At 41.2% G+C, this 25938-nt stretch overlaps 1 protein-coding gene across 2 annotated transcripts in view; it reads right to left on the bottom strand.

Annotated features, from left to right (window-relative positions):
- The window catches only part of sorcs3a (sortilin related VPS10 domain containing receptor 3a), a 223646-nt gene that overhangs the window by 79368 nt on the left and 118340 nt on the right, over positions 1 to 25938 (bottom strand). For both annotated transcript variants that reach the window (XM_025058263.1, XM_025058264.1), the window contains 2 exons: positions 19260 to 19418; positions 531 to 604 (listed from right to left, as the gene is read on the bottom strand). In XM_025058263.1, the coding sequence (XP_024914031.1) occupies positions 531 to 604; positions 19260 to 19418 (233 nt within the window). The remainder of the gene's footprint in view (positions 1 to 530; positions 605 to 19259; positions 19419 to 25938) is intronic.

Here is a 25938-nt window from a genome sequence, read left to right as displayed (position 1 = left end):
GTTTAACTTATTTACAACAGGTAACATTCACAACCAATCATTCATTTTATAAATTTTTACTCAGCCTTAAAGGCACATTTTTTGGAGCCACTGATTGGCTACAACAGTTTCCTGTTACTTTGTAATCTCCCTGCCTGCATCTGTGTGACTCCATCCTCCACCTTCTCGAACTAATGTACAAATGATGATCTATTGTTTACGTGGAATGTGATTGATATGTGTGTGTGTGTGTGTGTGTGTGTGTGTGTGTGTGTGTGTGTGTGTGTGAGAAGTCTCCTCAGACCGTTGAGTAGGTTTGGAGGAGGAGATCAATCTCTGTCTGCTTGAACTAAAATGGGTGGAGGAAACAGAGAGGCTGCATCATCAGTCCGTCACACAGACCTGGTTCTCAGCTGTCGATGATCATTTACTCACTCGTCCCGAACACAAGAGACGGTTGGTGGATTTCTCGGCAAGAAAATCCTAAGAAGTCACGCGGAGAGAAAGGAGAAAGAAGGAATAAAAGGAGTGGAAAGTAAAAGCTGACTCACCAGTAGAATCTGTTCGGCGTCACATGTTCATGGACGAGCTGCCATTTCCTCCCGAAGTCCATTGAGCTGTAAAGCTGCAGAAAAAAAGTTGGAGATTTTAGTCTTAGTGGAAAAATAAAACAAACATTCTTTTTCTCAGCAGGATGGCTGAACATCGCAGTCCTGCAGATTGGAGATGAGGTTAAATGTTCCATCATTTCTGCCCATAGGTGTGAATGAGACTCTCTGTGACCCTGCGTTGGACTGGTGGTAAACGTAAACTCTCTTAAAACATATTTTTGCTGTTTGAATTTTTCGCCATGAGAAGCTGTTTAATTAAAAACAGAAGTCTGGCTGCTGAGAATAAATTAATGATGAATTGTTGGGTGAGTATAAAGGAGCTGACACGCTGCCCAGTTTTAATGTGCTAATTACATTTTCTAGTTTTGGGGCAGACAATTAATAACTCTGGTGCATTTCCTGACAACAGTGATTGATGCTGTGGAAAGTCACAGCCTAATATAAGGCTGTGTTTATACACTGGTATTTTCTTGCTGTGCGTTGGCCTCATGTAGATTTCAACCCTCATGTTTTTACTTTCCATGACAGCAACTTTGACACTTGCTCTGATAAACGGAAGTAAATTTGTCACTCGCTCCAAACGTATCTGTCAGCTCTGCAATGGAATATTTATTGCAGTCATTCAGAGCGTCTGCTGTTGGAGACAAGGTGCGCATTAGCTGTGTTTTCTCTCTCTTTGCATCTGGACTGCAGGGAGAATCTGCCCTGAAGTTACGAGTACATGTTGAGAAACTTTCTAATAAATATTTCAGTCAGCACTCGCAGACCATGTGTCTGTTTGGAGTGGCTGACAGTGACAAACAGAGAGCGAAAGCAAAGCAAACCCAAGTGTGTTTGAGTGGCCTGTGTGTATACGACAGGGATGAGGTATGATCTGGGAGCAAACATTTGTCTGAACCTTTAAGGAGTGGAGCGGAGGTGAACACAACAGTGGCCAGGAGGCATTCACGCCATGGAAAATGCGGTTCCTAAGCCAGCCAGACGATACAGAGCAGAAACAGTCTGAGGATCGAACCCATCATTCTGGACAGTGACATATGAAGCCAATAACCAGCTGCAGCCTCTTCTCTCTCTGTGCATCAGTTTAATGACAGCTTACATTTTAGAACTTCACATTTGTCACAAAGTCAGCTTCGTTCAACAGTGAGTCCAAACAAACCAGTTGGTGAGTCAGTCAGTAAGTCAGTCTGTCAGACAGTCAGTCAGTCGCAAATCGATAAGTCAGTTAGTCCGTTCATCAGTCAGTCGGTTAGTCAGTCTTGGAGAGCCAACCATTCATAGCCTAATTTGTGAACTAGAAATTCACAGTGAAAGGGTGGTGCAATTGCCCTTTAGCCTGAAGAGCCACAGTTCTCCTGGTTCTTCCAAGGTGATCCTGGGTAATCACTGATGGCCTTTTGGAGGAGCACCACTTAAAACTGAAAGTAGATGCGAATATGCAAATTCTCATAAATTATCCACGTGAAATATTTACCTAAGGAAATAGACTCAGTAGGTGGCAGTAATGCAATTAGTTTGGCCTAACTGACTAACTAACTTGCTCGTACGCCATAAACGTGGCTACTAACATGACGCTTTCATGCTATGTCATCGCTAATACATTACTTATGGACTAAATGGTAGCCCTTATATAGGTATGTGCTAGCGAACAAGGTAAACACTACCATAGGCCAATGAATTACTTACAAATGGAAAAGAGCTAACTGCTAGCACAGTGCTATCCTGCTGCTGAAATGGGTGCTGACTGACATGCTGTTCATTTACGAGGGTCTACCTCAGAGACACAGCTAGCTTTAACTTTAATTATTATTTGTTACAATCTGTGACCAATCAAATATCAGCCTTAATGTTAATCATTAATGAGAAATGTTCTGACACAATTAACTGCATTAGATTTATATAAAACAATGCTCCTGCAAGTGTGAATGATGGATCAAAGAGCTTACTTAGCTCCACCTACAGACCATGGGAAGGGAGCTACACCCAAATACTATACATGTCTTATTCAAACACAGAGAGGCTAAGTTCCTTTTAGCCTTTGGAAGCTTTAATTTTCCAATGTTATTCTTACTTCATTATTATTATTATCAATATTACGACATTATTAATCCCACACTGGAGAAGACGGGAATTAAACTCACAATCGTCAGTTCAGTTTTGTTCAGATTCACAGCAGAGTCACTGCCCCCTGGTCTCATGCACGGTTTTATGCAGCACTATTCAATTTTTAACGTATACAGAATACATTTGGATTTTACATGTTGCTGTCCGTTTTTTTTTTTCTTTTCTGTTGCAGCATTTAACAGGGAATAAATCCACAGTGGGAGGTGACGCACACGAAGGACGTACAAAAGCTAAATGAGAAATACATTGATTTGGGCTCTCAAAGGAGAATCCACATACCATCCACTGAAAAATGAATTTCATCAAACCTGTTTAAATTATTTTTTTTCTTTTTCTTCCCCAGGGTGACGTGCACATGCTGCTAAAGAGCTATAAATAGTCTGGAATAAATGCACGGTTGGTCAAGATGATGTATGAATGAGACTTTCAAAATCAGCACAACCACGTACACACAGACACACACAAACATATACCTAGTAAATTGATTCTGATTTAAGTCTGACAACAAGAAAGAAATCATAATTAAGAAATATTAAGACACACATTTTAAAGCTTGTCTCATTGATTAATCTGTGATTTTTTTAAAAATTAAATAAAAATAAAAATTAAATCTTTGAGTAACTTATTAGGTCACTCCTCTGCCACATTACCAAAGCCCAGTGAGGAAACTGTCGATTCTCCATCACAGCACACAGCAGCTGTTGCTTCATCTCTGAATGTGTCTGTAACGTATGATTTTCAGTGATTAGAATCCATTATTTACATCTTTATAATGCAAAAAAAGAACGAAAGAGAAGAAAAAAAAAATGTTAAATACATTTTTAGAAAGTGTAGTGACTCTGAGAGAAGGTAAATATTGTGGCCAGGTAATTAAAAAACAAACAATCCCCCCTTCCTCCCAAAAAAACAAAACAGAACTAGCTTATTATCTTCACATTTCAACGTGAACCTTAACAGTTCCACCTCATTAGTTCCTGCTTCAGTGCCTAGTTAGGACTTTTGGTGCTAACAAGGTCAAAGTTTACAACAACTCACACACAGACTGAGGCGCCTGTTGCTCGCTCTCTGCTGTTCAACTACTACACCCTGGCTGTTACACTAAGTAGCTGAGATAATAATCTGGGTTGGGCTTTTCTGTACCTGTTGGCTGTAAAATAATCTTCGGCTGAAAAGTAGCAGACAAACCATTCCTCTCCCAGCAGGGGATAATAATGTATTGGACCAATTAGGGGCTGGAGGCCTGTGTCCACTGTACTGCAACAGCATGTTCCTGCAGAATGTTCCAACCATTACCTGACACAACGAGGTACTGTGTTCTCCAGCAGAGTCTGGTCACACCTGAGCACGGTGTTCTGGATTGACAGAAGCAGCTGTGGTGCCAAACAGACGTTTTATGAATGTTCAGGTTTCTCTCCTATTCAATACTTTGTCTCATGTTTGACCTGTTACTACAGACACGTGTCACACTGACATCACCGTTAATATCATTTCAAACTTTAGATTACAATTAAATCATTACAGGAGAATAATAGTTTATCTTTTTGAAATGCATAGGTTACTTAACAGTAATTTAGAAAATGAATAACTGAATCTAGAACTGTACCTGGACTGCTGTAGCTAACGTTTTGCTCTGGTGTCTGTACCACAACTGTTGTAGCTAACATTAGCTCTGGTGTCTGTACCAGGACTGTTGTAGCTAACATTAGCTGTGGTATCTGTGCTCATTTCATGATGCTGATACTGTGGACTTGAAGTGCTGCAGTGATAAGAAAAGTCATTGTTGAACAATTTACACACAAACGTGATCTTATCCAGTTGTATTTAACCTACTGGACTAAAATGTTTTCATCAGACTTCTGGTTGTGGCAAAAATGAAATAATTAAAAAAGATGTGGTCAACTGGGTTACAATTAAAAGCATTTTTCATTCTGTAATTCTGTTTTCAACCCAAGATTTATTAATTACTCAAATATTCACACTGCCTCATCTAACCCCATCACTAAAAAGTATATTTGCAAATTAGTTCCCAAACCCTGAATTTTCATTTCCAGTTCCTCCATCAGTGGAGTACGACTCTACACAACAGGGTCTGACATTTACCTTGGACAAGGACACAGACAATCAGGACTTTGTCCCGTATTTACTGCTTGGCGGTTTTTCCACAGCTGGAAGACAAAGTGTTTGTAAGAGTGCTGGGGCCTAAAACCAACATTCCATTTCATGCTCATCCTGCCATGATATTATTCACAAATCTCCTGCAGCTTCTACCCGATCCCCATCATATCACTTTCTCATCTGTGTCCCGATACAAAATTTAAAAATGAGTCTGGGGGGGCGTTTGGTTTTTCATCTGGGTGAAATAAAATTCAACAAAGACATTTAAGGACTTTTTTTTGACAGAAAGTCGTCGTCTCCGTCTTCTAATTATTTTTATTTTTGTTCCAATGCTATTCCAGCCTCTGCCCATATTTAGGGAATGATTAAAAGCTGACTCTCGTCTTTGCTACAGTAAGACACAGTGCAGTTGAAGAACAGTAACAGGCCAACGTTTCCTTTTCTTTAGTTTGCACACTTCCCTCTGCCACTTGGCTGCAGTTTCTGTTGGCCTCTCAGAAAAGCTCTGTGCCCTGGCATCAAAGCACAAACAGTTCCAGCTAAACACATAAAAGTTCTGAGAGAGGAATGGAGCGCCGGGAAGTTATGAAAATGATAACTGCCGCATTAAAAAGCCCCCGCGCCACACACAATTACTATAAGTCACTTTTATAACTCCTAATTAAGTCTGCCATAAATCCTGGCTGCATTTACATGTACTGTATGTACAGAGCCGTGAATCACTCAGCTCCTGTTGCCATCGCTCTGGCACGTCCCGTATGTGCAGGAAGAGGAGGACGGCTTTAATAACCCACAATTTATGAAGCCTGCAAAGTACACAGCAGTGCTGAAGCTCCTGTGGAGGGAGATGTGGTGGGAGGGGAGGGCAGGGGGAGGCAAATCAACAGACTGAAAGAGGGAGAGGGAGAGAAAGTTTTTGGGGTATTTGCTCTTGGACCTGTTCAGTCAGGGGAGTGTTTCTTGGACATAAAAAGGCAGCTCTACTCAGGAACAATCAGGCAGGGTGCTAAAAACCATATCTGAATTCATATATTGTTTCGTCTACCCAAACTGATATAATGACATATCGATAAAACAAAGCAAAACAAATTAAACTTTCTACATAGTGAACACAGCCAGCAGGCCAGAAAGTGAGCAGAGCTTTTACACTGTTGAAAACACCGTCTACTGATTTCCATTACACTAAGAGTCACTTAAGCTGTTAAGAACCATTTCCATGTTTCAATAAACAAATAAATTGTTGGTATCGTAGCAGAACAGTACGTCTGTCTCCTGTCTTCATCCTTGATGTAATTACTCCAAACTGCGGACAATGTCGACTTATTTATAGAAATCATCCACAAGGACAATGAGACACCATACCTCAGTAGGAAAACATACAAGGCTGGCTAGTACACCACTGGTGGTAGTGAAAACCTGTTACAGAGTACTGGGTCACTGGATAGGCACGTCAAGTAGGAGTTAGTAAGGTATTGCCCTTGTATCAATACTGGTATTAGAATCAGAACATTCTTTCAGGAGTAAAAATGGCCTCTCAAATGACCCAGATGTCTGTAAAACCATTAATGCTGTTTTCATTCATCTTAAACAGCCGGCCAGGGAAAATTTACTGGAACCAAATTGGATCAGAGACCCGGTCCACTAAATATGGTTTTATAGAACGTGGTCTCCATGGCTGACGTTCTACATTCTGCACGTGGAGGGACGTTTAATTTGAAAGGACATCTTATCAGAGGAATTATTACCGTTAGCCTTACCTTCCGACGTTCATGCTATTAAACTAATCTTGTACATGGGTGAACCATCAGCCATTATATTGTAAATGGTCTGCATTTAAACAGTGCTTTTTCCAGACTCATTACTCAGTCCCTGTGCAGGAACTCTGCTGCTGCTCATTCTTAAAGCACCGTTTCTCCCTCTACAATTCATGCGCCGGTGAATCTGTTTATCACTGAAGCTACAGTGTTCAGAGTAATATCAGTTGAAATTAGGATTTAATTTAGATTAAAAAAAACACCAACAAAAAAAACCGAGTAGCTTGGTTGGACGACAGCTCATTTTTAGAGTCTGACAAAAAGTGTTTGTTCTTGTGAAGAGCAGCAACATTTCTACCCTATGTTTTGTCTCCTCTGTTCCTTGAGTCCAAAATTGACCCAGTAGGGGGTGGTAAATTTCCCAATTCAATTCAGAACATGCAATGAAGCCTAAAGAAGAAGCAAAGCACCAGATGTTGGTAAAGTTAGCTTTGCCTTGTATCATTTTCTACGCCATCTATTTGGGAAATGTGGGTATTGCAGGGGAAAGGCAGAAGCATAATGATAATATAAATAAATTACATCATCTGGAAAAGTTTGGTGGGCCGGATTAAAAAGACGAATGGGAAGCATCCGGACCTCGGGCCTTAGTTTGCCCATGCCTGCTCTAGTGTGGCGCTAACAGATTAATAAGAGTGTACCACAATCATGTTAATAACTAGCATGCTGCTAACATGACACTAGTGCCTCCAAACACTACCAACAGTTTACAGGATTAGAACTACTTTGTACTTAGCACCACCTACAGGCCAGGGAAGAGAAGCTATGTACATGCTAAATGCAGATAAACACTATGTACAAACATAATTGAACCAAATTACAGACAAATTACTTTTGGGAAGCCCAGAACTTCACCCGTGTTGCTTCCACCAGAGTTCTTCTTCCACAGTTTACTGTGAGCATCTCAGAGTCTGCCTGGGAATTCTGAGTTTTCCTGGAAGAGCACTCACCAGCACATTGTCAGGAGCTGATGGACTGTGCTGTGAGCCAGCTCCTCGTCTGACTGATGGTTTCTGCAGATTGACAAAGCTGGCGTCTTTTACTCCTCCTTAAAAACCATCTGTCTTCTCATCCTGAGGATAAGAATGTTCACTTCCCTGCCAGAGGAAACAGATGGTTTGAGCGACTCGCCACTCAGGTGTTCTTCCTTCACCGACTGAATTACTGTGGTTTCCACAACTGACACGCAACTCAAGGAGCTCCGCGGACGAGACGCGGTTATGAAAAGAGTTGAAAAACGCAAACAAGTACTGTTTCTGAATTCTGAAATTCTGTGGAAGAAAATGAACTGAAATGGAGCGGCACAGACGTAGAGTCAAAAAGTCAAAGATACACAGGTTACTGATGTTAATGACTCAAACCAGTTCAGACTGGTCTCCGTGTCTCCAACAACTGACCAGTTTCATCATTTCATCTTTGTCAAGTATTGAGCTGAGTTATCTTTGGTCACATTTTTATTTCAAAATGAAGCATTTTCAAATCAGAGCGAATGTTATGATCAAAGCTGAGTAGAGCGGCCCTGGCACCGATGGCACCTTTGGTACAATTTTTGAAGTAGCATTGTTTTTTCTATTGATTTTCTCACCACAGTTCAATTGATGTCAACATGTTCACATCAATTCCACCAATCACTAACTGTAAGTAAACTGGTTTGACACCATAAAAAAAAAACATCTCTGCCCCATGGAACCTATGTTAGCAGACAGGAAGCTGATATTTTAGAAAGAAAAAAAACATGCTGTAAAGCAAAGCGCTAGATGGAGAGTTCTGTAAATGCTGGGTTTTTAATCCCAGTGGATTAAAGTTCTTGAGACAAAACAGTGAAGGTACTAGGTTTACTAAAGGATATACAGAGAAAATAGCTCATATGAATTTGTCCTAGAACAACATTGACTCTCCCTCGTGTCTGCATCAAAGTCACAGAGCTGCTCCCGGTGCACATTACAACCAATTGAAATCATATTCCGTCTGATTATCCCTGTCAATGTGTTTTACTTTTTGGACCCCTCAGTCATTGTTTTGGGTGATTTTTGAAATATTCATATAAAATACTTTTTGGACTTTTAAACACAAAATATTCACTTGGCAGCATGTTTTAGGACCTAATCTTGCATTTTAGTGCATTTCGGGGACTTTTCGGTGATTTTTGAAATATTCATATAAAATACTTTTTGGACCAGATGACTGTAACACGTTTACTTAAGCTCCTGCTTTTGTTGAGCTGACTAAGCACTGCAGCAACGTGTGCTTAGCCAAATCCAGCACTCCAGAAAGTCTGACTAGACCTTCAGCTTTAACGTAACGAGAGCTTCACACCGCAGTTCTCACTTCTGCTTAAGCCGCAGAGCCTCAAAAGCCGTATGAATTTAAAGTAAGTCCCGTCTACCTGAGCCTTCAGGCGATGGCTTCACTCCCTTTAGCAGAAAAGTCTGCTCTAAATGGCTGAGCCCCGAATCTCCAGCCGCATTATCTGAGCGACGCTCTCGAGTGCAACGTCTGCAGCGTCTCGTTCGTGTGTTTCAAATCAAAGTCCGTTTAAAGTGGCCCGGGACGGGCAGGCCCCAATGAAGCCCGCTGGTGCAGAGCAGATCTGTGGCAGCCGAGCCGAGCGCTAAAGATACCTGCCATCTGGCGGGTCATTGAGTTGAGAAATGCTGTGCTGCCATTTTTGGCTCCGGCACAATAACATCTTTCAGACACAGGCAGGAAGGAAGTAGATCTGTTCAAACAGACACGCTCGGACGGAGCTGCTCTGACCACACCTGGTGATTAACAAGAGCCGTGGAGAACAAATCAATGGTTAATCTCCCAACTATGAACTTATGCTGGTGATAAAAACTTCAAAAACATGTTTTTCATTGTTTCCACTACAACCATACAAACTCTATATACTACAGTATATACTTGTTTAATTTAGCCATCCACTGTACATTTCTGACTAAAACACAAATTCTTCTGCTAATCTGTATTTTTATAGTTGACCCCTGAACTGACCCTTGAACTGAAGCATTCAAACTTTGCAGACAATTTTTATCATGTCCTGTAATTAATGTTTTTTTCCCAGAAACTTCTCACAATAGACCAGCAGACAACAAAAGACAAGTGACAATAATGGTGAAGAAAAGGTTCACCAGTACACTACATACAGTAGTACCATGTATCCAAGCTCGTCAACCAGAAATAAATAGGTTGAAACGCGTATATCTCTGGGTTAGAAGTAGCAAAATGATACTAAAAATCATACAACACATTATTATACAACACAAAATTATTACATGGCACATGTAATCCAGCAACAATTTAGTCTAAGGATGCAGATTAAAAGCTGACATTCTGAGAACCCTCTGGTCTGAAGCCATCAAAAAAAATAATGAAGTTTTTAGCAATGAAATTTGCTTTTACAATGAATTTTTACAATTTTACAATGAAAATCCTTCAGGTCCAAAGTCTGACCTAATGAGTGACCTTTCACATAAAAAGATGATTCTGTGTGATTCTGACCACACAAAATACAAGAAGATACAACAACTGATCCCTTCAGCTGCCCAGCAGCACAGCAGAGCAGAGAAGCCAAGGATAAAGTGCCAACATTCTGAGCTCCCACTCACCACCATTAATCATTCAACACTCTAATGACTTGGTTCTTTATAAACTATTCATCTTTTTACTGTTGTTTTGGTTTGTTTCAAAAGAAGAACTATCTCACTTTCTTTACCTTGAGTCACTCTGGGTCTGCCGATGATCGATGTGTTTGCAGCAGACGTTTGTATGGAGACCAAACAAACCGAAACTACTTAATTCTTAAAGGGATGAAGGGGTTCCGAGGGGTGGTTGGGCGGGGGGGGCAGTTCTCAAGTCAATCATTTAAAATTTCATACATAAATACAAAAAATATTTTTTAAAAATCAAAATTTAACAAATGAAAATTATGGCCTCGTGCAATGCCCCCACAGACCTGCAGGGTGTTCCATACGAGCTATTATTCGATGGACCTAACCCTCTATTCTATTCTATGAACCTTCATCTTTTCAATTTGATTACAGTTAATGCAGCATTGAATTCTGCTTAGATGAAATTGTGACTTTTAATTTATTAAGTGAGGGAATGGTTAAATGGTTTTTCTAAGACAACAAATTATTTTGTTTCAGACTGAGTTTTCACGTAAGTATTTGTTTCATACCAATGAATATTCTCTGGAAACTGAGAAAATGTACTTCTTACTTTAGAAGCAGAGGTCGTGACTAGAAAAGACTGGAGGGACTGAAGTGGCAAACACAGTCTCTTATTCTGTTTCTCTCCTCCTCTGTTCTCCTCTGTTCTCCACCGTTCTCTCACACATCCACTAACATAACTGCCAAACACATTTTCCCTCAGAGAACCAAAAACCGCCTTGAATAAACAGTCTGTACACATGTCTTAAAGACAAAGTAGAAACATTTTCCTCCATGTTACCCATGAGATGACAACATCCAAGAGAAACCAGTTTTTACTGTCCTTCACTCTGTAAACTGTCTTTGATTTTACCCTCTTCTCTGACAAAGATTCACGCTGATGGCTGTTCTATCAACAGTTCCATCCGGCAGTGCCTCGATCTACAGGCAGCCCGGTTTCTGGACCTGTTCATCCAGGATCGAAGGTTGTATTTGTGAATATCTGGACTGTACTGTACATGGATACGCAGATTATTTTATCCAAACTGACTGCTAGGAAAATTCTGGCATTTAGCCTCGGAGTGACTGAATAACTGAAATATAATGGTTGTTTCAGTAAAACAGAAAGGTGGCCACGGCCTGATCCAAAGGCAGGAACGCTGTGATCACAAGGGTTGGTATCATTTGAGGGACACACCTGGCTGTTTGGCCCCTGGTAGTTCTTGTCATGGTAACAAAGGAGAAGCAGCACATTTCAGCACCCTGGACAGTTCCCCTTTCTACTTTGTGTTCCTTTTTATTTTTTTATTATTCCTTCTTACATTATTTCATGTCTTAGTCCCGGTCTAACCAGTACATGAAAACCTTTTCGTGATACTGCGGTAGTGGCTGTAGACTATTATAATTATTGTGGTCAAATATAGATATTAATTTTATATTGATTCAGGCAGGAAACATCTAAACAGATGTACGCGTCCTGACCAGGTGGTGTCCTTATTATTCATTAAGTCATCTTAGCAACAACCCCTGACTTTTGGAACAGACATCAAGCTATGATGGAGACATTTAACTCTTTTTTTGAATTTAAAAATTTAAAAAAGAAAGTTAAATATACAATTGAAATCGTAAACACAGTGGACGACATAAATCGTAGTGAAGTGAGATGAAGTTCAAGAGGCTGCAAAATGTAGGATTGACAGAAGTTTACATTCTTTCAGGTTGCCCAGGTTCATTTTTGAAGAATAGAGCACTGAAGGGAACGTAGTAAAAAAAACCAACACCCAGGTTCATTTTTGAAGAATAGAGCAGTAGAGAATAGAGAAGGGAACGTAGTAAAAAAAACAAACAAAAAAAACACATATGTAAACTATATAAAAATCTTCACACTGCACAGCATCAGACTCTAAATGAAGAAGACTATGAGGAGACCTGCTCACAGGACAGCCATGTTTGACCTTGTGTTTACGGACATATAACCTTCCTCCATTTTATAAATTTTTCTCCTTCCAACAAAGAGCAGATGTGAACGTGGATCCTCGTCCTGAAGACGTGATAGGCTCTGAAGAGAAAACACCCAATCCTTGATAACTTCTTCGGGGCTTAAGCGCCAAACCCAAAACATTAGCTCCGCGACCCAAATGACTCTGTCAACTCAACTCAGTCATCGCCATTAGTCAAGCAGCAGAGTAATTCCGTTCACCCCCCATTACGCGTAAGACAACACATTGGTATAGAGGGCGACGTTTATTAGCCGGAGCAGGGACGGGAACATGATGAAGAGCTGGCAGTGAAATGAGATTGGATTAGAACAAGTGGAGCCGTCGTCCTGGGGGCCTAACGTACGTGGACGCTCCTGCTGGAGGAGATTGGTGATGGCGGCATAATGATCAGACACTTAGTTTCCCTACTGTTCAGATTTATGGTCTCCCAGGTCTAATACTATCATTGGGGGCCGGGGCTGAAAGCAAAAGGGAAATGGAGTTGCGATGACGTGGTTTCGACAGCTGGTGGAAAAGGTTTTTTTTTTTTCTGGTTACACAGGATTTTTATAGCATAGCTATTTGATCATCTTCTTTTATTAATTATTCTTTGCAAAAGCTTTTTTTTTTAAACTGCGACAATCATTATAGTGCGACAATACAGTTGGTAAATGGACACGAGTATTACTAATAATTTTACAAAAATAAACCAAATAATCTGGTCGTGATACAAACACCCAGAGAAAATCTGACCAATCACGATATCACCTTCCTTATCACTGCCTTGAAATGACACAGTGTAGTTTGTGTTGCAGCGTCTTAAACAATAGCAGCACTCACACACACAAACACACCAAATAGGTGGTGGACCCAGAACCTTCCATTCCAGTGCTCTGCATCAGTCTTTCAACAACTGAAATCACACTCCTTAATTTTACTCTTTTTTTTTATACATTTTTTTCTACATAATTTCTGCAGTGACCCGTTCCAGGAGCTGACTCTCCGGAAAAACCTTTACAAACCTCAGCAACATTTTTTTTACTACTACTACAGTAAAAGAGAATGAATGGAAAGTCATTAAGCATTTGGAGCGTGTTGAATAATTCATATCCCACAATCTACAGTCAACAGAAAGACGCACTTTTATGGAACCAGAGAAGAAGAGGTAGGACATTATTTTCCTGCAGAATCTTAAAAAAAAAAAAAAAGATTACTTCACGTTATAAATACTGATCTGCAGAAAAATATAACTGGAATTGTTCACATTCACTATCTACAGCTGTTTTTGAGCATTTAAAACACATTTTGGAGAACAGGAGGTTTCCCTTGAGATTGATAAAAAAAATAAGACTCGTGGATGCATGAAGTACACAGTCACACAGTTTTATATGGAAGAATAGATGTTAAAATTCATCACCTTCATCCTTTAACCTGCGGTGACAGTAATAGTAGCCAGTGTGTCAGTCCTTGGTTTGGCTGCAGCATCAATGCAGACAACAATAAGAGAAAACGCCGCAGGTCCGATTGAAAAACAGATTATAAGTCAACAAACCAAAACCAAATATGTGATCATCTGTTGTCACCCAATCAGAGGATCTCAGCAAAGCTTGGGTAACTGACAGTTGTGTGCTTTTATTAACAATTCAGGTCTGATCCATCAATCTTCATCTGCTCTCATTTAGGCTTCATTTCCTCTGCAGTCACGCCATTCTCTCTGCTACTCTCTCTCTCACACACACACACACACACACACGTGCCTGTTTTGTGAGTACTTTTGTGAGGAAGTACAAATCTTCCTCCTCAAAACACACTCTCATTCAGTAGGGACCTGTAGGACGTCCCTGTAAATCAACGTGTCTCTAACAAACAACTGTTCCAAAAAAATGTCTCCACAAAGTTGACCAGGATCAGACACACTCACACACGAACTGATGCATGACCCACACATTATCCTCAACCTTGTTAGTCAATCACCACATCGACACAAATATGTTTCATTTTCTGTCAATAACAGCTTAAAGTTCACGACCGGGCAAAGAGGGGGCAAAGGTCATTCATGAAACATAAAAAAGTCCCTGCGGAGACCAATGCAGAGTCAGTTCTCCACAGACATGTTCGCCTGTTAGTTTTGTGTTCAGTGACCTGTTCTGTTTTTTTCTCACAGCTGACCCAGGGATTGGAAACTTCTAAGATGGAAATCACTGGTGATGATAAAAACAATGACACATGTAATCTGGTACTGAGGTGATCCTGGTCCCACTAATGGACAGGTTTGGATATACAGGTTAAACCGGGACCAGGACATGAAATAATGTCAGTGAAATGGGAACACAGGGTAGAAAGGTGGTCACTGGGGAACTATCCAGGGTGCTGAAACATGCTGCAGCTCCTTCAATACCATGACAAGGATTACGCGGTGGAACAGTGGATGATTGAATGAAGTGTCCTGTTAATATTACTGGATATGGTAATCCAGCAGTTCCAAACAAGTACTTTGGGAATATTACTACAACAAAGGTCACAAAACAACAAAAGCAGCGTCTCCCTGTTGTCTCGACACACTCTGACGGTTTGGCAGAGCAACCTCCTGCTGCTGTTTTGACGACAGGTACCTGCTGTTCCTTCAGAACCACTCAGTCCATCTGTTGTTTCATCCCTTCTACACCACACAACCACAGCCACAGCTTCACTCTGTACAACACTTCCCTTTGATTCCAGACCTGGTCCCACTCTTTCATGGTCACTGCTCTCTATACCAGCTGTCATTGCTAGCAACAGATATTTAGGCTCGGCGTGAAAATGGATGTGGTCCATGTGCATCTGTATGGAGCAAAGGCTTTGACTTATTTGCATTAATACTGCGGACACAGCCACTCATTGCTATTCTCTAAAAAGACTCGAAAAGACTTTCCAGCCACTCATTGCTATTCTCTAAAAAGTGAATGTGAAGTTCATCATATAAAGAACACATTGATATTTATCAAAATCAGAAAAGTCAATGTAATAAATAAAATTATAAGCTATAGTTTTAGTATAGTTTAACACACCTCTAGTATCGGATGCTAGCCTGCTGCTAAAAGGCTAAGCTAAGTGTCCATAATAATAAGGACAGAATCCTTATTTCTTGGTGTTATGGATGTTAATTTAAACAGCACCACCTACAGGTTGTGTCATGCTTTATAACCAATGAACTGCACTAGCCTGTTGATAAGACTCTGGTTTGAGCCTCTGAGATGACTTCCTGTCCCGTCCTAATGAAACAGCTGACGACAGCGCTCTGTCTTTGATCGCTCACTTATGATCCTCTCTAATATCACTGTTCCGCACACATCCATCCGTCAGCTCACTAATGCTGTTAATCCGGCCGTCTGCAGTCACCCTGCCAGCTCACTGCTCCGCTCCGGTGTGAACCTGATCCAGCTCAGACTCAGATCTTCTCACCACACAGACAGGAGCTCAACACCACAGCAGTCTCCTCAGTTCACTGCCTCCCAGCAGTCACAGTCAACTATCGGTGCTGACATTCACACTCATATTCACACTGAAGGTCAGTTTAGAGTGAATTATTATTATTATTATTGCCTATTGGCTGGCTCCCAAACCACTCTCTTTGGTGTGTTAGCCTTGAGGATTCCCCCTTGGTTTTGGCTTCAGTTGTGGATTTTTGTTCAGGGTTTGTTTGTTTTGTTAGGAACAAGCAGGAAGTTTAAAAAATAAATTAAAAAAAAAAGGTTAATTAGTGCCCAACGCGTTTGATTGGCTTATACTGTCAATATGTGCTTTTGAGTTATTACTGACTTCATTTTGTTGCTTAAATCCTCAATTAAACCCACCTCCTCTGTAACGCCCTCTGGTGGACACAGTGAATTATAAAAGGCCAGAGACTGAAGTGAAGGTCAGTGTTTTCAGACCAGTGAAGGTTTCCCTGTGTTACCTTTAAGATTCATGTCTTATAATCCCTCCATGATTGCATGGTCTATTTGACCTGGTGTGTTGTGTGTTTCACATTCATGTCAGACAAATGTGCTGCTGGGAAATCACAGCGGGCGGCTGACAGGCGTAATTTTAGAACATCAGAACAAAACACAAGCGTGTCAATTCTCCCTGACAGCAAATCATTACAACGTCATGAAAAATGAGGGTTTTGTGAAAAATAATTATTTTTTGAATTGATTGTTGTATGAGTAGGTAATGTACAAATGAAACTGCTCATTCCTCTGCTGTTTCACTGGTAGTTTATAACTAGTAAGAGTACTGCTTGTGGTGGTTTGCAAATTTAATATAACTTAACCTGCGTGACCGAGTCTGCCCCATCTCCATGCAGCACTGCTCACCTCTAAACTGAAAACTACACTGTAAATATTTGCTGAGCGTACGTAGTCTTTACTCCACATCTCTAATGAATCTGCAGTACAAGTACACCACCACCTCAGTCTCTGGTCTTGTCCTCAGCGTTGGCCGAGGCCTGGGCAGACTGGAATATTTACTGTCTCAACAGGAACCTTCTGTTTGCTTGTCCCCAGAGCAACACTGCAAATAAACATAACATTTCATCTTTTATGTATTCCTGTATCTTTTTCTTTTCATTCCACAGAAATTAATTTCTCTGCAGTATATCATCTAGCTCCACTTAGTTCCAGCTCACTATTAGGAATATTATAGTCTTTATGCCATCTTAAGGACATGGAGGCCTCCAATGAATTAGTGTGGAAATTAGATCAAAGACTCTCTTCTTGTCTGCACTTTTCTTCAAATGAGGAGAGAAAAACTAGATTTCAGGCTCCACGCCCGAACACTGAGTCTACGGGGAGCTCGGTGGTTAACTGTACTTGTCTGTGTATCAGACTCTTAGTCTTCTCACTTCTTTGGCAATAGCAGCAGCAGCAGCTTTGGTCTTACCATTTGGACTCCACTGGTGAATAATTATTCCCATATTTAATACAATAATAATCGACTCACAATCCAGAGATTTGAACACGGCCATCACTTCAACACTTCAGCTAGTCAGTGTAGCCAGCTAATGGGATGCTAGCTGTTAGCTGTTGGCTGTGTCTTTGGGGACAAACCAAAGCAACAGTTGCTGGTGTTGGGTGAGAGATGTTTAAATTTCTGATGTTTCCAAAACAGTTTTTAATGTATGGTCAACGTCATCTTGTGGAGAACTAAATAAACAACAAACCAGGATGGCTCAGCAGTTACAGGACAGATATGTTGGAAATACAAACACCTCCTCAGATGACACGAAGATTTACTTTCTAAAGGATTCCAGTCATGTGGACAGACACATGTCTGGACAGACACCTTGGGGGCCAGGCAAGTGGAATAAAAACACATTTTTCTCTAACAATATTATTCAAAGATGATTTTGGAATCCAGGCATGGGCCAGATTAGATGGTTCAGTGGGCCGGATTTGGCCCCCGGGCCACCAGTTGATAGTCACTGATCAAAACACATTTGTTTTTTATGCTAGTATACTCTGCTATACTTGCTATGCTAATTATTATAAAGCCTGATTGTATATGTTGGATTTAGGGAGGTCTGAGTGGAAGATGGAGGAGATTCATATTTCTTTTCTCCTTGCAGGGAGTTCTACCGTGTTAGACTTTCGACTTCATCACCTGAGGCTGTTTTCTCTGACGTGCCTTCTAAAATCCTGCCTCTAAAGTCCAGCCCTGGGAGTTGAACTGAGCCACAGCTAAGTGCTGACTTACAGCCAATTTAATCCACAGCGACCCGCTCTGAAAACTGTTAGTTAGCTGTAAATAATTTTATTAAAGGCTTCTTCCTGCAGGGTCAACAGTTTAGACTGCGAGGGAGAAAATCAGGTCGAACAAGGTTCAATATAACATGGGCCGAAAGTGTGTGTAAAACCTAACATTGGGATAAAGGGGGGTGGGGGGGTGGAGGGTGTGTGTGGGGGGGTGAATTCTGTCAATGGGAATCCTGGACCTAAAGGATCAGAGAAGTTTGCATTTTGTACAACAGCCTCACATTCCCAAAGTGTGAGCGTCACGAATTTGAAGCAAGAACGCCACCGCCCGCCTTCAGCCAAACCAAGGTTATTACAAAATGTAATAATTATTGTGATGGATTACAGGGAATAAAAAAGTACTCATCAGTCACTGGCGTAACATTAGTCCAAAAACATTTCCCCTTTTAATGTTAATTAAAACAGCCCTCAGCAGCTCAGAGTATTTATAGGAAATGACAGCCTATAGGAAATATGAGGTGTGTCGACCTCAGCCATGAAACAGACTCATGAGATCAATGGTGGTTACAGCTATTGATCTTACTGATTAAATACTTCTCAGTCACGCAGGTGGCGTGTATATCAAAGACAGAGCAGGGAGTTCAAGCGGCCAAGGGCGGGGCTTTGACAGCCCGCAGCAAACAGGACAGCCAGGGGTCCAAGAGGTGCAGACTTACAGTACAGTATCAGGACCAGCAACTGGACTGGATCCAGGGACTCATTTTTCTAAAGACTATTTATGTCCTGCCTACACACACACACACACACACACACACACATACATACACAGGTACAGAGGAGCTGTTTTTGGCTTCTCTCTTTAGAGTTTTTTGCCAGAGTCTTTATAAGTACCAGATGTCATTCTGATTAACCCTAACTTGGCACCAGAGACTTGGTGGACTGATCACCTTCTATTCCATACTCTAATATTCCAATACCTTGGACTGACCCACACAACCATTCCGTCTGTCCGTCTAATCCCACTCTGGACCCTGGGCCCTATATTTAGATCCTTTAGATCTGGGGTCACCAACCATATTTGTTGGAGACACCAAGACACTTAACATAAAATAAAGTAGAAATCCCATTTTTGTCTAACATTAACCAGATTGTTTGTTTCTTCGGTCCTGATTCATAATCACTGCTCTTCATTTTCATTTTCCCTTCTTTCGTCCTGGATCTGAGTGACAGCTCATCATCTGATCAGATGATCAGACCACATCAGGCACGTGCTCACCTTCTGGTCGTGACTGTAGGCCAAGGCCCAGTCCTCCTCGGTGTGGTGGAACAACAGGCTGACCACGTAGAAAGTCAGCCGGTACTTCTGGAAACTGGCTCCTTCGTCTGAGCTGATGAGCAGGCTGCTCTCAAACTCCGGGTCTGTCAGCACCATAATCTGGGAAACAGGGAGAGAGAGAGAGGAGCGTGAGAAGGGAAGAGGAACGAGGGAACATTTGATCTATTTCTGACACGGGAGGAGAAAGGATTCAAAGTGTTGAGTAATGAGGTGGAATAATCGCTGAGAGAAGGTACGAGAAGAAAGATGTCAGACGCACGGCTATGTCAGAGCTAATGCTCGGCAAACAACCGCTCGGGCTGCACGTCGCGAGTGCCACTCGGTTTCCATGGCTCTGTGAAATTTCCCTCATCTCTACAAAACGTAAAACACGGGGAGCAGCCTGTGGAAGCTCACAGGAGGAGCTGAGGAACCACAGACGGAGACAGAGCTCACAGTCAGGTATCAATTAGAGGCAGCACAAAGGCAGGGATAAGCAGCCACGTGTGACTCCGCATATACAGGATGTCATTTTCTTTATCAGCTCGTCCTTTAACGTGTCGCCTCCCAACATTCCACCTTCTACAGAACTCTCCTATCAAATTTAGCGCTGCCACAGAGGTAGAGGCTTTCAATTTCATGCTTGGAATATTCTGCCCAGGCTATCACAGTTATTACGGAATTCAATAGGAGCAGGAATTCCACTGCGCATATTTCTCTGAGTTAATGACATTTACAGTCTGCGTGGAATGAGATGAAATGATCAAATGAACTCCAGCTCCACGAACAGCAAGTTGTCTGAACGGGTGGATAATGATTTTTTTATATATATATATGAAAGTGATTTTTTTTAAATAAAAAAATGCAACTAATGACTTTTATTCCTGTTGGGGGGAATATAAAGTGTTTAGGAGCGGGTCTCATTAGCAGAGTAATCAGGATATGATGTCATTTTCAACTCCGGGATGAAAATGTATTTTATAATTCTCAAGATTTAAATGGATTGTCTTAGAAAGGACCCTGAAACTGATGGAGCAGACAGTTGGTCATTAATTTGATGACATTTTATATCAGAGCTCCGCTGCTGTCTTTGAGCAATCAACCCGACCCACACGCTAACTAGCTCATCTACCCTGGACTCGGTCGGATTTCTACCGGAATCTTATCACATTATAATGCAAAAAAATGGTTCACTTAAGGTCAGAGGTCAATGTAGTCATTTTATTTTACTGTAATCGTTTCGATTTAACCTCAGGTCTGTTGATAAAAACTAAAATGTAAAAGAAAATAATATTAAATAATAAATACGCCAAGTTTTAATGACTCTGCCGTTCGACTACAGTGAAACCTTAAACCTTAAAAATAAAAGCCCTCGTCATCAGAGAACTAAGATAAAAGCTTAAACCCAGGATGAACAAATAATAAAGATGACAGAACCGACAACTCCCTTTACCTGCAACATACCCAAAACTTCCCCACCCCAACTCATTGCAGGATTTGCTGCTTAAATTCTAGAAAAAATAAATCATACTTTTAAAGTTTCCTCTATCAGTAGATCACCTAAAAAATGTGATTCTTTTTTAAGGAATTAAAAACACTAAAACTGCACCACACGACCCTAGAAGGAAAACTGTGATAAACTCCTGACCAATGGTTACACTCCTGCTCCGGTATCTTCATTTTTCCCCTTTCTTGTCCATTAAGTGTGAGTTAAGTTTTTTTTTTTTTTTTCAAACAGCAGGACATTTGTCACTGACAGGAACGCGGGTGTTTTCTCCCCAGAGCTTTAAGCTGGAACATTCCCTAGTGGTGATTAGATAAATTGCTTTTCATTAAGCACAGATAAATGGTGAAGCACATTTTCAACCTGAATCACTGATTGGCTCAGGCTGCGCCGTCCAATCTCGCTCCCCATTTTCACTGTGTAAAACCAAAGCCCAGTGACATCAGCAGTTGTCCGCCTACGTCAGCAGGAGGCGTCAGATTCTTTTCTGCTGTGGCTGTTTTTCATTTAGCTACCATAATTCATACTTCATCTACTGCAAGTGTTAAGGTTTTTTTTTTTTTTTGGCAAAGTATCAACAGCCTGAGGGGTGAGGGAATGTGGGGGCATCACACAGGACAAGGTCTATGCCAAAAATAAACAAACTAAGGCTCATGGGCCAAGTACGACCAGTTAGGCTTTTATATCTGGCTTCGACAACATTGTTACCAAAAGCTCATAATACATACTAGAATTATTTTTGGCTAAAGGTGAGGCGATTGTTGTGTCTTGGCCCGTTGGCCAATATGGGATCCTGAAACAAAAACCTGGACATTCCCAGCATATGCAATGATCCAGTGGCCGTACCCTGAGGCAGATGGCCGTCTGAGCTATTCCTACAAAGTCCTACCGTTTCCTAACACATATCTGAACAATTCCAACACAGGGGGCAAAAGAGCCAATCAACTCCTGAGTAAGGGCAGAACGAGTAACCAATCAGCGAGCTGTTCGGTGAGGGACTGCCCATAGCTTCCGCCTAACGGATAGGGCATCAGCCTCCGTAGCTGAGGCTTGTGGGTTAGAGAGCCATCTGGGTCAATTTTAGAGAAGAGCTGTGGGTTGATACTCAGTAGCAAACTTATGAGATGTTAATTGTTGGCGTCAAATCATGAACCTAGTTTTTAAGTTTCACCCCATGACAAAGGCCTTTAAAGTTCTTGACCAGGAGTTTGGTCTTTTGCCACTGACCTCCAAAGGTAACATAGTTTCTCTTTGTCTCTAACCTTTGACAGCACGTCTCCTTCCTCACTCCCTTCCAAGTCATGATGAGTCACACTAATGCCTGTTTCTTGGAAAAAAGCTTCAGGAACCATTGTTCCCTCCATAGAACTCATTATTAGTTTGAAAGAGGGCACATTATTACCCAGCCTTACATTTTATTCTAACCAGACCAATTCTGTCTGCAATTAGAAAGAACGGAGCCGATGCAAAGGTGGCAGCAGGAGCAGCAGCCGCCAACACCTTCAGCCGCCTTACTCATAATTACTCAATTCAAAAATTGCAGTGAAGAATAGCATTTGCCAGAGGTGATTAAGATTTTCCTCGCGGCTTCCGCTCAGCCTTTGTGAGACACAGGCCAGAGGAGGGAGGGCAGTGGAAACGAATCGATAAAGGTTGGAAGGATAACCTTTGTGTCTTATCGGTCCGACGTTAAGCTGTGCGGCGTGGAGATACAGGCAGCAGTGGTCAGATCGGGAGGTAAGTGGAAGTATGGATCAGAGGCAGAGGGACAGAGATACATGCAGCACATGAATCACATCACAGCGGATCAATCGGACTTAGTCCGTCTTCGACAGGTTTTAGTGAAGAGTCGTCCCAACAATGCGCTCATTAACCGTGGATCAGAACCTAATCACCTGCATTTAGCCGCCACGCTTCTCCTCCTTAAGACGTTTAAAGCGCATAAAAGACTTTTTTTTTCAGGCTGTTGCTGAGCTGAGGCTTAGACAGAAAAGGAATGAATACAGTCGAAACGATTCATAGAAGATGTCTTTGTTCCAGGCTCTGTGCCAAATGTCTTTGCCATCATTAAATCCATAATGTCAAGATGATGTAAAAGGTCACAGTTTTGACATGTGTCTGGAATTGTGTGAGAGCAGAGGGGAAAAAATTCCCTTCAGAATACAATAAGCCACGGACGGCTAACCAATGACAATGGAAAAGTTCTGAAGTGAAGGTGGGGGCTTCAAAGCAGAGTGATCTTTGGGAGTGGGAGGGCAAACTCCATGCCATCAAGTCCAGTATGCTATAGCATGGGTTCCCAAACCTTCCATGACATGGCGCCCCTTCCAAACCTACAGACAATGCTTGTCAAAAACCTGTCCATTTTGCGTTACCTACTGTAGCTACATGTTAGCTTGAGAAGCAAAGCAGCCTGATAACAGGCTCAACCCTTCAGGGCTACAGCTGCCCTGTTAGTTGCTGCCATGTTAGTTAGTTTTTTTTCCTGAAAAAAAATCCCCCCCCTACTTTAAAAAACACAGTGCTAAAGTATAAGAACAAGGAAGTACAACGGAAACACAAATACTGCAGCACTGCTCTAGTATGACATTGAAACGGGAGACAAAGGTAAATTTGATGGTCAGCTGAACCTGATGGTACTGTTTGGTCCAGTTGTTAATTAATATTTTAAATACTCGTCGGCCATGATTGAAAAATAACTGTCAAATATAGGCTTATAATTAATTAATTGCAATTAATCATATTGACATATATTTACCAAATACCAATAGGTGACAAAATAAGCAACATTCTGAGGACTGAATTAATGCTGCTTTTCTCCAGGCTGACACCAGGAAGTAAAATCAATATTGATAGAAGGTAACTGACCTTTAGTTTTAGGCAATGGTCTGTAGAACAAAACAATGAAAAAAACAGGAGAAGAATTCAGAAAAGTGACCAGTTATTCTGCTGAAATATCAGATTTCTTTTATTATTATTATTATTAAACTTGCTGTTTTTCTACACTGGTTATAGAATCCTCATCTCTGTCTCCTGTATATTTTTCATATTAATAATAAAGACCATAAAGAGAATTCTAAAACTCTTTTTTCCCCATGCTGTACATTGCTGAAGTTCTGCAGCAGTGTGTGGAGTCTTAATAAAGTTTCTCCAGGCTGTCGTCAGCCAGAGAACCTGAGGGACATCATCTCTGGTTCGCCCTTGATGTAGAAATGAATGATCATCACATAAAGTGGGAGGAAGGAGCAGGTCAGGAGGAGCAATCAGTGCCAGCTGTGATCTGCTCCTCACCCTGGTGTTCACCTGACTTCCACACTGTCCCTGTCTTTTTAACAGGCTCGTCATGGAAATGTATTCAGGGTCGGAACCTGGGCTGAGCCTTGAACAAGGAGGCCGCGTGAACCGAAGAACCAGGACTTCACTGAGTTTATTTCACAGTGAATGTTCCTCAGTCCGACCTCTACGGGTTTTAAACGAACACTTTTTGATGGGGTAATGTAATACATACGGTAGTACTGAAAAAGGAAAGAAATCTGAGATTCTGATGGTTCCTCTATAAGATTTTTTTTTTTGTAATTGCAACCAAGGTTCAACAAGACATGTTATCATCTGCAGTACAACCTGCAGTGATTAACAGTGGAAGGTTTAAAGTATAAATCGGCTAACAACAAAGACATACAATGTGTTTCTTGAATAGTGTTGTAGGAACATACAGGCAGAATGAAAGCCCTCCAGGAGTTCAGACATCGTTCAGATCAACACCAGACTGCCCCCCACAGGGAGTTGAACTCTACCTCCGTGAGTGTAGTTCTACTTGTCTATCACTACGCTGCCCTCAGCACTGGAAGACTGAGTTCACCACATGGGGGTCAATCAGATGTACCGTCTGATATAGTTGGATGTGACTTTCAGCATCAGTTATGAAGAAGCTATGATTGGAATAGGTCAACTCTTCCAGGCAGGGCTTCCCAACCTCTCCAGGCCCTGAAAGAACCATTATTGTTTTTTTGTGTTATTATTTTTCCCTGTTTGCAGAGTAAACACGGAGGAATCCCACTGCCCTCCGACGTGTGTTTACTGTAGAAAGAGAGAGAATCTAAATAGATATTGTATAGAGTGAAAAGCCCGGCAGTTGGAGAGTGATCTGCGATCTTGCCTTACAGCAAGACAGTCATCAGTTCGATATCTGACTCTTTTTTGCTGAATAGTCCCATCCACCTATTTTCTTGATTTAATGATTTTTTTTTTACCTTCTTTCTACACAGAGTTAGGATTGATCACACAATCAATCCTCTGATCACCAGCCTGTTCCTCTCACCGTTAGGCCACAGGCCATCCTTAATTCCCCTATTGCAGCTGCCTGTACCTTTAATAAGTATTGCAAAGATTTCTTTTTCTGGCGGTAATGAGGCAGAAACCCTGAACTCTTGATAACTTCAGGATTCATATAAAAATATAGTCTAAAATTACTATTTTTTTGTGGTTTCAGCAAAAAAAAAAAACAAGTTTCCTGCATATATTTGAGAAGTGCATTTCTCTCTGTGTTATTTGCCTTTAATTCCACTGTCATTCACACATCTGAGGTTCTACACGTCCAGACACTCAGGCTTTTTATGGCTGCTCTGAGACAGCATTTTCTGAGTGCTTACAGGAATTCAGCACTTTTCTCTTCCTGCCACTTTTTTATGACAATAATTCGGCTGCCCGGCTACGCCGAAGCTTGAATCTGCGATTCTCTACATCAATCATACTGATCAGTTCATTGAAAGTCTGACTCACATTTTTTTTTACACCTTTCAATGTTCTACAGACGATAATATTATTGAGAGTGAACAGTAACATCACGGCTGTGTGGGCGACTCCACAAAAATGTTTATTATTTAATGATTCAAAATACTCAGAAATGCACTTTAAAATTTAAGGACATTGAGGAGGTTTTACTTCTTCATGTGGAAGCCCACAGAAAAAATAGACAATTTAACATTTCAGGGTAACATAGGAGCTTCTCAAATCTGATGCTGATGGCTTTCAAATGTTAAATATAATAGCTGTGATTGCTGAAACAGGCCTTCTATAAACACCAGAGCTAATGTTAGCTAGAACAGTCCTAGAAACACCAGAGCTAATGTTAGCTAG

This window comes from Cynoglossus semilaevis, chromosome 9, assembly GCF_000523025.1.
Source record: "Cynoglossus semilaevis isolate Cse_v1.0 chromosome 9, Cse_v1.0, whole genome shotgun sequence".
NCBI classification, from domain to species: domain Eukaryota; kingdom Metazoa; phylum Chordata; class Actinopteri; order Pleuronectiformes; family Cynoglossidae; genus Cynoglossus; species Cynoglossus semilaevis.
This window is presented reverse-complemented; position numbering and strand designations above follow the sequence as displayed.